The 17,542-nt window shown below is 40.8% G+C and overlaps 1 protein-coding gene across 3 annotated transcripts in view; it reads left to right on the top strand.

The window, feature by feature from the left end:
* PIEZO2 (piezo type mechanosensitive ion channel component 2) overlaps positions 1 to 17,542 on the top strand; it is a 510,005-nt gene that overhangs the window by 399,377 nt on the left and 93,086 nt on the right. Inside the window, exons 16-21 of one of the 3 annotated variants that reach the window (XM_035029292.1) lie at positions 304 to 452; positions 2,510 to 2,683; positions 6,407 to 6,448; positions 12,526 to 12,558; positions 12,924 to 13,153; positions 15,081 to 15,241. In XM_035029292.1, coding sequence (XP_034885183.1) covers positions 304 to 452; positions 2,510 to 2,683; positions 6,407 to 6,448; positions 12,526 to 12,558; positions 12,924 to 13,153; positions 15,081 to 15,241 — 789 coding nt within the window. The remainder of the gene's footprint in view (positions 1 to 303; positions 453 to 2,509; positions 2,684 to 6,406; positions 6,449 to 12,525; positions 12,559 to 12,923; positions 13,154 to 15,080; positions 15,242 to 17,542) is intronic. The other 2 variants (XM_035029293.1, XM_035029291.1) reach the window with 2 other exon arrangements.

Here is a 17,542-nt window from a genome sequence, read left to right as displayed (position 1 = left end):
TAGGATGATTTCATCCTCTTTCCAGCTCTCAAAGTAGGTACTTACAGAGGGGGAAGCAGAAGCTCAGAATGGTCCAGCGACTTACCCCAAGACGTAGTTAGCAACTCTCAGTACTGAGATTCCAATCCAGATCCAGCGGACTCTATGAGGAATAGAGCCTCAAAAACAAAAAATGAAATAGATTTGATTTTCGAGTACTTGTCAATATCATCACCTGTCACACTTGAATAAATGAGGTGCTTTTGTAAGGTTTTTTTTTAAATCAATTCTTTTTTTATTTGTTTTTCAACATCTGATTCACAGGTGCACTATGAATGGTGGAGGCGAATCCTAAAGTACTTTTGGATGTCTGTGGTTATTTACACTATGCTGGTGCTTATCTTTATCTACACATATCAGTTTGAGAACTTCCCAGGACTGTGGCAAAACATGACTGGATTAAAAAAAGAAAAGTAAGCAATTTGGTGTAAAATGGACTGTGAAAGGGACAAACAGGATGAAGAGTTGCATGCATATTGTTCAAACATCTTGAGGGGAGGTTTTCGTAAAACATGATGTCATCAGTGTCTATAAGTTCCTTGAGAACAGGTCAGTCTGTGGTCTCTCTGCCGAGCCCCGGGCTTGACACGTAGAGTACGTACTTAATGAATATTGACTGAAAAGTGCATTTTGGGCCCCATTTTAATGAAATAATGTTTTTAAATGTCTGCCGCACATGAAATACCTGCTTAGTCCTTCGCCGGTCAGGCCTTCTACTTTCCAAGTTGAAGCTCAGTTCAGCAGTTCAGTTGATTCATATGCTTATAACATAAAGCAGCCGCCTCTCCTCATTTATGGAGCTGGTGCAAAGATTCTAAGGAGTGCTTGATGCCATAGAAAAAGTGCTAGTAGACTAATGACGAGGAAATAATTGTTCATGTGCGTGTGATAGATCTGTGCATGCACTGTAGCCTTTTCGGATTTGCTGCTGTAAACTTCTGAAATGAGTTACCAGAACTGGGCACAGAGCTGAATGAATATACTGAGGTGGCTAAGAGAAAAGCTTAACAGGAAAGCTCGCCATGTAGTTAGGCTGACACGTCTTTAACATTTATTTAACAAATATTTATCAAACGCCTCCCAGGTGCCAGACAGTGACTCTGCCTGGGGACACATCAGGAAGCAGGACAGACAGAGTCTAAGCACTGCAGAGTTTACATTCCAGTGGAGGAGACAAAAAACAAAAACAAAAAACCCTGCTTAATTGTGCAAAAAGATTAATTACAAATTGTAGCAAGTCTGTGAAGGACATAAACAAGAGGCTGAGGCAGTGAACAGTGGGGGATACAGACTATAAATGGAGTGGTCAGGGCAGGCTTCCCTGAGGAGGTGCCATTTAAACTCCACCTGAAGGGCTTAAGAAAAGTGTGCGAGTTGGGAGCTGAGACGCAGAAAAGCATCCCAGCAGCAAATGTGAAAATCCTGAGACAAGACTGAGTTTTGCATGAATGAGGAAGCAGAGGACGGTTCGGCTGCCGGGAGCAAGGGGGACAGTGGATAGAGCAGAGGTGGAGAATGCAGCCAGGCACTCAGGATGTGCATGGCTCGTAGGTAGTGGTGTTGGCATTTTATTCTTGGTGAAATTTTTAAGTCTTTAAGGAACTCTTGGTGGGCTGAAAACAAGTGCTGTCAGAGGGCGAGAGTAGAAACCACAGGGGGGGTTAGCCAGCAACAGCAGGTTGCCCACTTCAAGAGATGTCTAGGAGGCTGAAAGAAATGTGAATGAATGAGATGTGAAGGCAGAGAAAGACAGACTTCCTGATTCCAGAATGTGGCACAGGGTAGATGGTGGTACCGGGGAAGACTCAAGTGGGGGGCCAGGGGTGGAGAATAGCGTGGCTGAGCAAAACTGGGAAACCAAGAACACTGTTTGGAAGACACTCAATAGGAAATAACTGGGGGAAAAAAAAAAAAAACCCCAACAACTTCTGGTAGATATTTGGACATGAGAGTCCACGGGAGAAGCCTGAGTTGTAAATGCACGTTTGAGTCATTGGTGTTAAGATGGTGTATAAATCCCTGGGACTTGTGAGATAACCTAGGGAAAAATAAGCTGGAGAAGAGACTCAACACTGAAGTCTGGGGCTATTTCACATCCGGAGGTCCAATAAAAAAGGAGGAGACAGTGACAGAAGAGAAAAACCAGGCCAGTGTGGCGGCACCAAGACCAGAATTGTCTCAAGAAGGACTAGAGGCAGAATTAAAGATAGAGAAGCAGCCACTGAATTTGACAATATTGAGGTTGTTACTGACCACTGGAAGAGTAGGTCAGTTGGATTGATGGAGACAAAAACCAAAGCAAATGCACGGAGCTGGTGCAAAGATTCTAAGCAAATGAGAGAGGGTTGCAAGAAATGGTGTAACAGGACAATGAAGGACTATGATACGATTTATAGCAAAAAGAATGTGCGCTCATTGCCTAAGAAAGGCACTTGCTTTTTGTTTCATTTCATTTTCTTTTGTTTTACAGGCTCGAGGATCTTGGCTTAAAACAGTTTACTGTGGCAGAACTATTCACTCGCATATTCATCCCAACTTCCTTTCTGCTGGTGTGCATTTTACACCTTCACTACTTCCATGATCAGTTCCTGGAGCTCACAGACCTGAAGTCCATTCCCAGCAAGGAAGACAGCGCCATCTACAGGTGAGAGCTTGCAAGAAGCACGAGCCTCTTGCTCAGGGCGCAACCACTTTAATTCCCCACTTCATTTTTTTTCATTTATTACACTTATTTTTATTTATATTTCTGTAATAGAAATACATGTATATTAATATATGAATATAATGTATAAAATAAGCATAATATGTAACATATACGATATATAATATATTAGAATACATATAATATATATAAACATATATTTATATATCTGCTATATAAATATAGCAAAAAATGTGCCATGATTAGACCCTTAGAGTTTAGAAAGATAATTGTCATTATTGTAGAGAGTGCTGGGCCCCCTGCAGGAAGCCAATAACTAACCTTAGAGTTTCAACCTTAAGCTTTCCATGGGTACCCACCTGTGAGTGAAAAAAAGAAATGAGAAAAAAATGTAGAGTATTTTATGACAGCTTCTGAAACAATACATAGTGACTCATGACTGGTTAATGCAAAGTGATCTTGATCGTCACGTGAGTAGATTTAAAATAGCTGTGCAGACACAAATACTTGAGAGTTGGCGATGGATATTTTGTGTCTGGGCCGTGATGTGTTTTTAGAACATTAAGGAAATCTGGCTGATTCAGAGGATGAGTTTTCTGTTGTGCTAACAACCAGTAAAGAAGCAAGAGTGTACCAAAATGTGATGTGCAGAATTTTTCCTTCCACTTTGGAAATGAAGAACTTCTGCTAAAAGGATAGAAAGTGCAGTCTGCTAGTAATCAGCATAACATGTAAGGAACTAAAGTGAAGACAGTGTTTGCTTTTATCAGCTCTCTGTTGTCTTCTCATCTATAAATATATAAAATGCTTACAAGCAACAGATGAGGTATCTCTTCCCGGGCCCCTCTGTGTTGCAGCCACAATGGTTTTATCACAAATTTCAGAGTCGGGTCCCTTACAGGGAAATTTCAAGCATTCTTCTAATGAACGTTCATACTGATTTCTCTCTTTGCTTCAGATTTAGCTTATGATTCATTTCCTGGAAAAACCCTTGTTAAGCAACCAAGGAAGCAAAGGGCTGTATGGAGGGAGTGGAGATGCCAGCCGACAATCTGCCCTTTAGTCCTTTTGACTCGCTCTGAACTCTTTTTCAAGGGAAACAATGAGCACAGCAAAAGAAGATGAAGTAGTATTTCATCACGCACAGTTTTATGAACTACCAAATGTTCAGTTTTCTGCTATACTAGGGACTGGAGTCGTAGATAACTCCAAGTCTCTTTTATTTGGTGATGAAAACCATTTTATAATCTCTATTTATTGATGGCCAGCAGATTTCTTTTCCGTTTTGTGTTTTTTGGACCACAGTTTACATTTCCTTTTTATTCTGAGTATGCTCCAGATGCCTTTCAGTCTGTGCATGGCTCCCAACCAGTAGAATCCAGAGTTATCAGGCATTTATTTCTTATTCTGTCAAGGCACCATCTATAAGCAAGCTCAGCTAAAACCTGTCTCCTCCCAAAGCCCCACCAGGGAGAGGACACGGATGGGGTCAGTGGCTACCCTCAGTGATAATCAAATACTAGGAAAAATAAGGTAGTTATTAGAAGTCTGGGAGCCCCCTAAGAGAGATTACTTCTAGGCAAACTTGTTAGCAAAAGAAGTCACCCCAAGATTAAAAGCTTACAAACACAGTGCCCTCATAGGAAAATGAGATTTATCAATAATTAGTAGAAGTATTTTTGAGGACTTTTTTGACATTGCTTGTGAATACTGAGGATAAAATTAGTATTTGATGTTTACCTCTGACAAGGTAACATGCTTTATTTCATTATAACCCGCACCATTTGTTCAAAAAGTCATATTCAATAATCAAGAAAAACCTGTTGGTAAGCAAAGTATATTTATATGTTTGTAAAAAAAATGATTGGCAATTGCTAATGATGCCTTAATTTTTTTTTCTTCTAAATGCCTTTCTTCCTTTGGATCTCTATTTTTCTCCTCATGCCAAGTTCCTCCAGGATGTAGGAGCTTTTTCCTGCCCTTGCTCTTATTATCATGTATTTGAATCTAATGTCACACAATCAAATAGAGATATAGGTTACAGTTTTCCAGAAAAATAGAGATTTTCAGGACCACAGTTTTGTAGGAGACCATGCAGCTCAACAAAGATTGTACCAGCCCAAAAGAATCACAATTTTTGAGACCTAGGGTATGTGAAAATGGAATTTGTTCCTCAGAGTTCCCTGGAAAGCATGTAGAACATTATTTAATTATGTAGGTTCTGGGGAAGGACTACAGTCTCATGTGGAGATGTTTTCTCCCTGTTTCCATGGCTGTTCCACTCACAGCCCTCACCCTCCAAGCCATGGCAAGAGAAGAAAGAAGATCTAAATGATCTGTAGCCATTTGAGGTCATTGCTTGCCTTCCTCGTGGCCATGGCTTAGCCCCGAGCATGCCCTGAGCAATTTTCTACCAAGGAAATGTAGAGTGATGAGAGAGTATACAAGGCCAGCTACCGAAAGAGGTTAGGAACATGGGATTTCATTTTTAGTTCTTCGAAAAACAGTTTTCTAAGACCTTATAGAGTTCAAGGTTCGGTTCAAATTCAAGTTAGGTGTTTTGGGATTTCCTGTAACAGTTTAATATAAAAGTCCCCAAATTTTAACTTTGAGTGTAGGATATATATCCCATCTTTTTAAGCAACTTGTTCCCATCCTGGTATTTTCCTTACTTACAATATTTTTTTGTCCCTGGAGCCCTTAATAAGTGACCACATTAAGATCAAAACGAGGAAGAGAAAGAAGTATTTACAGAGTTGGGATTGACTGTCATGCTTTGCCTTCTCTGCTCCTGCCTCCTTTGTAGATGTTTTACAAAATCTGACCCACAAATTGGGAATAATTGATTCACTGTATTCCATACACTGATTCTAGTACTGTTGCTTCTGTAAATATCCAGCTGTTCTTTTCCTGTTTTGTCCACTGTTTGTGTGTGCTTTGTTTTTGTGCACACATAGGTCGTGTGGGCAAATGTCACTAGTGTCTGAAGAAGAATTTATTGTGTTTAGCCTTAGAGAATTGATAAAGTTAGCATTATAGAAAAAGTTTTGATATGCATGATAATAGAAGAAACTATTATTATTTCTAAGCAGGTATTCTCAGGAATATTATTTCACTTATATATTGATAAAATGTATAATATTAGAACATAACTACAGTCTATGATAACATATATATTTAATAATAATGTGTGAAATAGCCATTGTGTAATTAAATATCCATCCCTGCAATTTGTCCATACTTTCTTTTAGAACATGCATATAGAAACAAAATGACTTTGTTTAACTTCAGTCTTAGAAAACCTAGGGAATACTATGTTGCATATGGTTACTTAGTAGGATTTCTTTTTTTTTTTTTTAATTTGGGGGAAAGAGCAAGAAGTCATCTTTTAGATTGTCTTTTACTTGATAACTGTGCTCTGAAAATTGAAACATTACCAATTTTTAGTAAAGTGTGTGAGAGGGGGAGGGACGAGAAGAATGGAGCAACTTGTTCCCTTCAAGCATTTTTCCTGACTAATCTAACTTCACATTGCTCCTGACCCTTGCTGCCCTGACTCGTTGTCGTGCATGGAAGTATCAATGAGCACACACCTGAGGACTTAAAGCTTGCAAGACAGTCTACCTTTTTGCTCTCTAACAGTCTCCTCTTTCTCTCTCCCACCTGTCTCCTCATCTCCTTGTGCTTCCATCTCTCACCTCGTAGCCATGCCAAAGTCAATGGGCGCGTATATCTAATCATAAATAGGTGGGTACCTCAATGTTTTCTCTCTTGTTTTTTTTTTTTTAACGGTCTCTTGGTGTGTTAAACACTTCACTGTTTTGTAAACAAAAAATGATGTCATCAGATAGTGGACAGTGGTCTTCAGGTATGCTCATGGATGTATTTTGCCAACCAAACCATTTCGTGTTTATCCTGAATGGTGCTGCAAGTGGATTCGGAGGTTGCCGAGGGTCTTCAGCTGGTGCTCAACCTTTGGTCTTGGTTCAAATGGATGCCCTGTTAATTTTATTCTTTGGTAAATTAGTTCAACGCTTGCCTGAGAGCTTATTGCCCTTTTGAACACATCACCCAGAGCTCAGCTCAAGAACCACCTCCTCCACAAACCTGCCCACAAATGCCAACTTTCCCCGCTACAAGTATTCTGCCCTTCCTCTGAATTCCCACAGCCCACTTTATCATTGCTGCCTTCTGACACTCTCTGCCTGCCTGTCTTATTCCCTTGCCAGGGGCGTCAGCTCCTCAGGCCTGGAGTCTTTGTATAATTCACCACGTGTCCACTTATCACCTACCTCAGGGCCTCACCCATCTGTTGACCCTCGGTGGATATTTCCTGGATGAAGTGATAATAGTTACAACAATATATGGTTAAAAGAAAATTAAGACATTGGTTTCTCCAAGTATACCTCGACTTGAAAGACCAGCATATTGAAGAAAGATCTTTTACGTCACCAGATTTCACAAAAGATGCAGAGATGGGCATTGGGACAGGGCCCTACCTTAGAGCCCTATCACCCAGCTAGGGAGATAAAACATGCAGATGACCACACATAATAAAGAGTAAGTTTTGATAAGTGTGGTTTGCAGAGTTATCCTCAACTTCCCTAAGAGTACAGAGAAAAGATCCTTTGGGATCTAATTTCCTAAAGCTATCCTGACTTCGTTAAATAGGTGAATTAAAATATCCACTCCTAAGCCAGTAATTTAGTTCATAGAAACATGTATTTTGCAATAAATCCAACTAGCAGAATAACTCTTTGAAAGATCTGTTGGTTTCCTATTCCATTTGCTTTTCTCTTAAGTAAAATCCCAAGGCAGACAACCAAATAGCAAAGCCTGGGAGCCAAAACTTCTAGAAAGAAGTGTGAAGAATTAGTGCATCACTGTGCAGATCACTGAAGAAGGAGAGATGAAGACTGGCTGGTTCCTTTGGGAGCCAGTTTTGTTGACAACCTGAGAGAGAAGAGTCAGCCTCAGGTTTTTAGCTGATAGGCAGAGAAGTAAGATAAAGACTCTACCTGGACATCTTGAGCAACTATTGAAATTTCATCTCTAAACATAAGGAACTTCTCTCTCAATCTCTCTCCACCTTCTTCTCCCTCTCTCCCTCTCCCCCTCACTCCCCTCTACTCCCATATCCCTCCATCCATCCCTCTCCCTCTCTCCCTCTTCCCCTGTCCATCCATCTCTTTCTGTCTCTGTCTTTTCCCATAAAGTATTTACCATTTGCTCTATGAGGAGATGGCTGGGACACTTAAGAAGGCAGAAGTCGGTTTGATGGGCTCCAATAGCAGGGGCTGATACAAGTTATGGTTTCAGTCGTGTCAGACTTCTCTCTTGAGAGAACACCTCCCCCATTAACCCAAGTCACAAGGCCAGGGAATGCACTCAGGAATTCTTAGAATGATCAAGATCCAGAGCCATCTAAAATAATTAAAAACGCAAAACATTCCACTGCTAGCACTATCTTCTTTGCTGTGGAATCTTTCATTTTTGTCTGAATGCTAACTTATTAAAAAAGGCCAGAGTCGTTCCCCAGGGAAGATGTTACCCAATAAACTCTTCCCTCACTGTGTTTCTGAAAGGCTGTGTGTAAAGCCTGTCCAATTTTGAATTGGACCTGGTCTTGATGAAAATAGTAAGTCAATCCTTTAATTAAGCTTTCTTTCTCCCACAATCTCTTCCTTATATGCTCAGTGTTATTTCATAAGCAGAATAAAGTTTGTAAATGTAAGTTCTGGATGAAAGAGAAGACATGCCTACATTCAGCTTCTGGGTTGATTAAAACTTAGGCATGATCTAACAAGGTGTGAGGTAGGGCTGGTAAGGACAGTGGGTGACTGATAAAATTTTTATGATACGAATAATTGAGAGGAAGTTCCAACTGAATTCCTAAACAGAATGAATTAGAATATTTCAACAGGAGTAATAGTCATTTCTGTCTCATATGCCGAACCTAGAGCCATCATACCCAATCTGTCGAGTAGATTTTTTTTTGGAGGAAATTACTACCATGCCCATTTAAGATGTGATATTAAACTTAGAAATCAAGTGTTCATCTGTGAATCTGTGTGTATACATTCTAGAAAATAATCTTAAGCAGTATAAATATTATTTAAATATTAGTTATAAACACTAGAAATTTGCAAGACACCTTTTTTCTCTAATAGTCTAATGAATAGGGTGGGTGCAGTTTACATTACTACATATTCCATATTAGACCAGTGATAAAAAATAAATGGAATTTAGACTAAGGAGATGTTACAATAGTAGACTTTCCATTTTCTTTCATGGAAACTACCTTAATATGTGGTTTCATATATTTACTCAAAGTTAGTTCCTAATACAGAATTAGGTTTCTTTAACTGTCCATGTAACATAATTTGTTTCTTCTGTTTCAAATAAGAATGCCCATGTGGTGTGTGTAGAATCTATTGGCCAAACTTCAGTGAGTCACACTGTATACCAAGCCCAGTGCTACATTTTGCAAGGAAGCCCAGGAGAGTTAAGACTGGCTTTCTGCCCTCAAAGGAAGAGCCCCCAAAACCATCATTAGATTAAAAATAAGTAGATACAAATGGAGAGATGCATGCATTAAGGACCATATAAAGAACTGTATAAAGAAAGCTGTGGGTGCAGAAGGAAAGAGTGAACGAAAACACAAAGAGGAGAACATCACCTGCTTTGTTAGACTGCAGAAGGAGAAATGGTCAGTCAGTAAGAGGGTTACAGCACAGAGCCTGGAGCATCGTAAAAGCAAGGTGAGGAAGTTATAGGCATGGATAAAGACAATGCAAAAGAAAAGAAAATGAACTCCATAGTGGGGAAAGGCATGCAAAAAGGTGGGTTTTAAGGAAGTAGGGGCGGGGGTTCTCTGAGAATCCAGTTGATCACCATGTCTATTTATAAATCTCCTTCAAGTGCTGATTAGATCATCTGCACACGAAGATCAGCACAGAATTACCAATATTGTAAGTTTCAGGGAGCATGGTCACTAATTTTCTTTTTGAAATAACAGGATCCCTTTTTAAAATTTACTGGGCAGGGCATATCTACACTGAGGTACACAGGCTTTCCAGGAGATTCGGTCCAGCTGTTCACTATGGCAAACTGGGGGCTAGTTCTGCCCATGAACTCCACGTTGTGCAGACAGCCCCACCTGCGCAGCAGTGCAGCCTCAGCGAATGCAGGGTGGCAGGTAGTGGGCAGACAGCAGGGAGCGCAGAAGGTGGAGAATGGTGGAGACAGACTCCCAAGGAAGAAACGTTTGCTCTTTTTCTTCCGAATGGCCATTGTAAGATACAAGCTCTGTTAAGAATGTGCTAATGACAGAGTTATAGTCCAAGCTGAGCCCTTGCCCCAGCATGGTGGTGTCCAGCATGGTGTGGTCCCTTGCAAAGGCATATTTCTAACTCCACTTTTTCATGATACAAATTATCAAGGCGGTACATGAAGATCTATCATTAGCAGATGGTTCTTTACTTTAAAACTATTCCCTGTGTTAAGAGCTTAATAGAAATCACCTTAGTTTTCCCAGCATCCTGTGAAGTAGGCGCTATTATTCCATTTTGCAGATCAGCAGACTGAGACTTTGGGGACAGGGTAGGGAGTTTTGCTAAATCATCTAGCTAGTAAGTTGTCTAGGTGAGGCTTGAATCGGAGTCTTTCTGATTCCAATGAGCATGCTTTAACCTTATTTTGTATTGTCTTCAAAAAAACTGCTATGAAAAAATTGAAGAAAAATGAAAGGCTTTACACAGGTGTCCTTTGTAAAATTGTAAACTCCAGGCACTAAAAAATATTTTCATCTGTACATGTTTTGTGCACACAGATTTTTCTCATGCAATTTCTCAGTTAACAGACTCCTAGAGTCTAGTAAACGACAGGCTGATAGAGGTTTTCCCTTTTTTCTGTCATCCGTTACAAGCTCCCAACTTTAGACTGCTCCAGAAGGCATCGGGGTCTTACATGCCCTGTTTCCTCCCAAGGATTATGTCAGACAGAAATGTGCAGCTACTTGGTTCAGACACAGATATTCGGTTCTCTTCCTCCCCAACATTATCTTGTCCCAGATCTCTTGTAGACTGTTACAAGTTTCCAGAAGTCCACCTTCTGGACACACTTCCACAAGGTTTACTCTAATATTTCTCTTTGATTCCTTCATTCGCTACTCTCCCCTCAATATGCCCTGCCTATGGCAAGACACTTTGGGGGTCTCTTTGCTTGAGGACTTTTTGTTATATAGCCAGCTTGGCAGCTGCAGAAACAGCCTCATCTCTGTAAGTTTCATTCCACTAATTAGCTCTAATTCTTGGCAAGTTGTTTTTCTTGTCAGTACTAAGTCGTGGCAGTATTGATGTAGATGGTAAAAATGTACTCCAAGATGGTCATCCTTCCACTAAATGTCATAATGAGACGTATCTTCTCACTTACAAAATGCGTCCCCTGCCAATGCTGAAGAAAACATATAAATATTGGCAATTGTGTGACAGCTGACTGCTTTTACATTTAACACCATTTCACATGCAGAGTCCCGGCAAAGCAGGAACAGCACATATGCCCCCTGAGATTTGACACGCAGTGCTGGTGTGTAAAATATGGTATTGGAGTTTCAGGAGTGGGGGGGTTGGGGGGACTTCCCCAAAGACAGGAGGGTGGATTGACTAGCTTTGGAAAATAAGAAAGTGGTATGTCATCATAACTCCTTCCACCAATGTGGAGCCATACTCAGGATGGTCTTTCTTTATTGAATTCACAATGTTTCTGCATTCCATAATTTACCTGCTTGGCACCCTGTTAAGAGGAATTACTTTTGAATGATAAAAGCTCTAACAGTCTAAGGACAATGCAGATTCATTGCAACAGTTACCCAGCTTCACAGATATGTTTCAAATATAAAATCAATGAGTTGCAAATAAGTGTAGGTTTTTATCTAGCCAAACTTACTCATTTTACAGAAAAAAATGAATTTTAGAAAGGTTAAATAATATGCTCAGAGCCCACAATTATACAGGTAGGATAACATTATTAATTGTCCATCCTGTTACAACCAGGCTGAAATATACATTAATTATTACAAATGGAGAAGACTCTCAGTATTTCCAGTGGATCTTTCCCTGATATTTTCTTTATTGCCCACAAATGTTCCTTCAAATTGGCTATGAGTAAAAAGATCTACTTGCTAACAATTTAGGAGGAAGATGGTACTCATTACTGTCCAGTATGAAATAAGCTGTAACGCTCCGGCTGCTGTCCGGGCTCAGCGAAACTGTCCGTCTGCCTCACCCAAGCTGTCACACCCCATCTCCCCATGACTGCTAGTCCCCCAGTAAACACCAGTGCCCGCGGACTGGGACGTAATGCAGACTTCTTACTCCCGAAAGCATTTCACCTCCACTGAATATTGCTTTAGATGACAACAGAGTGGGATGAGTCTGTGCAAAGGTTGACTGCGATTACATGTTATTTAAGAGTAATTTTTAAAAATCCTATTTAGAGTGTGAATGACTGGATTCTTATGGGATGGTTTGCTGCATTACTAAAAAAGCATGACATGATTTGCCTCTGTCGTCTATACGTTCTTCCCTTTACAACCTGCAATCCTGTCCACTCTCAACTCAGTCGCCAAACCCAGGGTTCATAGCAAAAGCACGCTATTGACGCCATCCTGGAATGCACTTGGCATTAGGACTTACTGCAACCGCATACAGGAATGCGTTAGTGAATGATATGTAGCATGATGTGTGATCTCTGACATTCCTTATAATTCTTCTGTTCTCATCTCCTTTTTTTTTTTTCCTTTCTATTTCAATTACTTTGAGCAGCATCAAGAAAAAATTACCAATCCACCAAAATGAGTAAGTCCCCCGTGAAGCCATGAAATGCTTGCTCTACATGATTGCCATTTCATGCTTCTACATCCTAAACTCTGACCATTTTCTCCTCCGGGAAAAATGTCAAGTTTAGGTGTCGATAGCTCTCATTTCTGACTAATCATTAGAACCCGAATTGGAAAAGCTAACAAGACCTAACTGAGTTTACAGTTTGTTTTTAGAAAGAGCTTAAAAAAAAAAAAAAGTGACAAGACACTAACAATCCCACATTGCAAGGCCTGTGTACCTGCACTGATTTTCATTTTTATTTATCCTCCTTTTACTTGCCCCTCACTCAAATCTCGCCCAGTGCTCTTTCCTCCCCTGACTCGGCTACTCTCTGCCAACAGACTGGCCCACCCCGAAGGAAGCCTTCCGGACCTTGCCATGATGAATCTGACCACCAGCCTGGAGAAGCCGGACATCAGGAAGCTGGCTGAGCATGGGGATGATAAACCAGAGGGGTGCCCTGAGAAGGCTGAGCTTGGGAAAGACAGCGAGGAGGAGGAGGAGGAAGAGGAAGAGGAGGATGAAGAGGAAGACGAGGAGGAGGAGGAAGAAGGGGAGGAAGAGACGTCAGGTAACCTGCCCACGACCAGTAGCTGCTCAGAAAATCCTGGCTGACAGACTCAGTGAATGAAACAGACTTGTTCCCGGTGGATAGAGATTTGATCCAGTCCATGAAGTAGAAGCTGGGGTGTGGTCTTTGGGCTGCTATAGTTACAACAGTGGAGGTTCCAATTGCTCCCATCATTTCCTTGTGATTCTGAGGTAGGAGAAGAGAGCAGATGGCAGATTGTCAGCTCCTGAGCCACCAGAGGTGGTCCCCGCCAGGCTCAGGCAGTGTGTGTGTGGTTCTTACCTGTGCTCAGTCAGAAACCGAGTCAGGGATGTTTCCTATCAGCAGCAGACGTAGGCAACTATGTAGAATTGCAGAAAGCTCTAGACAGGGCTTTTTCAAACGCATTCTCAAAGAAACCAGTCTGGGACTTCTCCAGGGAACTAGTAATTAAGAGCATACTTGTAATTCAGTCCTAATATTTCAGGACCTGGGAACTGGAGGGGCAAATGAACGATGAGATAATTATCATGTCAAGCCAAGTCCTAGAGTTCTTTTTGTTGTCATTATGAGTTTAGGTTTCCCCTCTTTATTCTTTAGGCTCTTTTTTCTGACTTTCTTTGTAGCCTTGAGGTAACGTTTCATAGGGCATGACGAGAACTGGACGTCCATGGTGATCAGGATGCCTTATCTGACAGAGAACAGAGAAGGCAGAGCACTTAGTCTGTTCTGGTGCTCTGTGCTTTAAAGGATTAGAAAATGAAAAAGCACAGGCAGAAGATCCCTCCCAAAGGCAAATTCCCCCAGACCTGGTCCCTTTTACCCCCTCATCTCAGAAGACCCTGAGAGGGACCCAGAACGGCCCTTTCCATGTCTGAGCAATGGCTGTTCCTCAGGGTGAAGGAGAACAAAGCTCGGTGGGACCCAGGACCCAGGACTAAGATTTGCTGTACTACTGCATGAAGGTTTTGAGCTTTACTAAGAGGATCTCACCAAAAATTGGATTGCACTTTGTTCTGGCACTTCCTCATATACCTGCCATCTACACCTCTAAATTATGCTCGGTTATGACTGAAATCTTTGTATCAACTATTATCTGTGTCACTTTGTAAATAAACATTTTTCACAATAACTGAGACCTTACTGAAACTTTTAAAACCGAGGACAATAATTACTACAACCACCCCAGCCATGTGAAGAAGAAGCTACTTAAAGAGACGCTCAGGTCTTATCTGTCTGGGCTCATGAGCTTTTGTCTACACATGTGGCCACATTCTGATGCCACAAAATAGTTCTGTGGTGACTTCCATTCACATGAACCGGGACAGTCCTTCTAAACAGAAGCATGACCCCACTCTGCAAAATATTACTACTTAGCACAAGGTGGAAAGAAGGAGATGACTAATATGATTAAAAATTATGATTAGGGTGAGTCTGACCCCATTTCATGAACTGGGACTGGGTCATTCAGACCCTCAGTGTTCACTCTCAGTTGCAACGAGGAGCAGGCTCTTGCCGCTCGCTCCAACGGGGTGACCAGTGAGCTTTGTCCACTCCCTCTTTAAGCTCCCAGAACTTACGGAAGCACGGTCGTTGCAAGATAAATGTCATTTCAAGGGAGCTCAGTTACCTAATATTCCCAAGAAATTAGAGAATAAAGTAAATAAGAGTAAATAAGGTCAAGAAATACTCCTTCATGCTGATTTAATGAATTTAAGGAGAACAACCTTGTCCTTCAGAGTCTTGGTGCATGACGTCTAAATCATCATGATGTGGGATTTTTTAGACCCCATTCCTCCAGATTTTGATATTCTTAGAATTCATCCATTACTATTATTTTGCAGCTTCTCCTTCTAACCTGAATGTTACAAGATCTGCTTTAAATAATAATGCAAAAAAAAAAAACCCACAATGTTTTATGCCCTTGGATGAATTTCCTATTTTGCAGATTTAAGGAATAAATGGCATCTGGTGATTGACCGCCTCACTGTGCTCTTCTTAAAATTCCTGGAGTATTTCCACAAGCTGCAGGTGTTCATGTGGTGGATTTTGGAGTTACATATCATCAAAATTGTTTCATCGTACATTATCTGGGTTTCTGTGAAAGAGGCAAGTGAACATTTGTTGTATCTTCAGGCCAGACAAAACCACAGTGGGTCATCATTTTCCTTTCCCAACTGTCCATGATTTTATTTTAAATGAAATCCCCATTAAATTAGAACACCAAGGCTCTAAGACAGCACATACACTTTGACATGCAGAAAACCAAAGGGCAGTTGTCCTGAGATGTGCGAAACATAGCAGAGCAGAAAGAAGCTCCTGGCTTAGTTCCTCATTGGCTTGGTCATATCAGAAGGGTTACTTATTTCCATGGAGTCTTTAGTTGAATTGTGTGAGAGCAGGCTGCTCTTCTGTACTACCTGTGCATAAACTCTCTTTGAGGAAAACAATAATATGCCAGTTTATGTTACCAAGGAGTAAACTCAGCTTCCCAAATTTAATAAAATCTGTGCCAGAGTTCACCTTGTTTATTATTGGTTGTTTTGAGACAAGACACCATGTTTCAACATTGTACTGCAGTTCTGTTTTCTCATCTAGAAGGAGGGGAGGCATCATTCAGCCAACAATTATTTGATGCTGACTATGAAGAGATGAGCTCCTTTCAATTTATTCAGCAGATAATTTACACATATTTGTCATTTCCCTGGACTAGTGTTGAGTGACAATTCAAAGAGTCTTTGCCCTCTACAAATTCAGTCAGGGAACTCCTGCCTCTAATTTTTAAAAAGTTAAATAATAACATCATATTACAACTACAACAACATAAACCTAAAAGGTTCACAAGTAGGTAACTAAGAGATGAACCTTAATGTGAGCTCCCCAGTCTAAACTAGAACATTCTCTACTTCACACAAACCATCTGGAATGGATCCATTATCACTGCCAGGTGGGAATAAAAACAGAAACTACTCTACCTGTGAGATTTATAGCGGAAAGGGACATGCACTCCACTGTTAACAATCTATACATTAATTAGAACTAAAATCTAGCCGACTATGTGTATTCATTGAAGACAAAGATGTTTAAGCATTTTAACTGTAGACGTAAATTGACCAATTCAGAAAGAATTCGAGGGTAGAGAATTAAAGAGCAACGAAGAAGGGCAAGAGAAGGCATTTGGCTACAAATAGCAAAGTCCATTTCGGAATTAACCAAATCCGATGTACAGATGTCTTCGGACGGCATGAGAAGTTGTTGCAGAGAAGACATTTTATGATGCCAGTGGGCATTAAATGAAAGAAGTTAGTGTGAGTAGGGCACAGAAAATCCACTATCTGAAATCCATCCTATGGAGTTCAGAAAGAGAAAGGAAGAGTTCAATGATACCACTTCTTACAAATCCTAAATGAAAGGCAGGCATATATTTGTTAAAATCATCCTAATGAGTCCTGAGAATGTCTTGTTCCTAGATTATCAAGTTGATAAAGCATCATGACCTGTTCATCCTGTTACACCCATAGGAAAAAGGCCTTTGGTGGCATATGACCATTTCCTTCTCTAGGATTCATCCAGAACTTTCCTCCCTAATTCCATCTCTTTCACTTATAACTTTAAAGCACACCAGATGCTCATGCCTCAGAGAAATACTGCTTCCATTGCTGCTAACACCTGCCAGAATCCCCTTGTGAGAAGGTTAACCCCAAAGTGTGTCACCCTAGTTTCACATCCTGTTATCCCACCTGCATAAGGGGTTTCCGGCCCCAAAGGGTGAGTTCCTGCCTGATCCTTGGACATCATGAGGTGTCTCCTTTATGCAATGACTTTAGCCTCTGGGCTTCCCCTCATGACTGATTCTCATTAACGTCACTGCAGTATCAAGCGATCAGAACACGTGGGCTGTAATCATAAAAATCACTTCATTTCAGACCTCTACTGTCCCTTTAAAATGTATTCTACAGAAAAAGTTTTCTCCATGCCCCTGAGTGCAAAACTTTCTGATCATTCCCAGGTAATAGAAAGTCCTATAGTTACCTCAGAGAGTGAACAGAATCTCTTCATTATTTAGACTTGTCCAGTCACAGAAAAGAACCACACTCTGATCTCTTTTTTTTTTCTCATGAAGATAGAAGACTCTTCTCTTTTTTATTTTGTTAAGTTTTTATTTAAATTCTAGTGAGCTAACATACAGGGCGCCTGGGTGGCTCAGTTGGTTAAGCGACTGCCTTCGGCTCAGGTCATGATCCTGGAGTCCCGGGATCGAGTCCCGCATCGGGCTCCCTGCTCGGCAGGGAGTCTGCTTCTCCCTCTCCCACTCCCCGTTTGTGTTCCCTCTCTCGCTGTGTCTTTCTCTGTCAAATAAATAAATAAAATCTTTAAAAAAAAAAAAAATTCTAGTGAGCTAACATACAG

Source organism: Mirounga leonina, unplaced genomic scaffold, assembly GCF_011800145.1.
Source record: "Mirounga leonina isolate KUSES-001 unplaced genomic scaffold, KU_Mleo_1.0 Mir_228, whole genome shotgun sequence".
Taxonomy (NCBI): domain Eukaryota; kingdom Metazoa; phylum Chordata; class Mammalia; order Carnivora; family Phocidae; genus Mirounga; species Mirounga leonina.
This window is presented reverse-complemented; position numbering and strand designations above follow the sequence as displayed.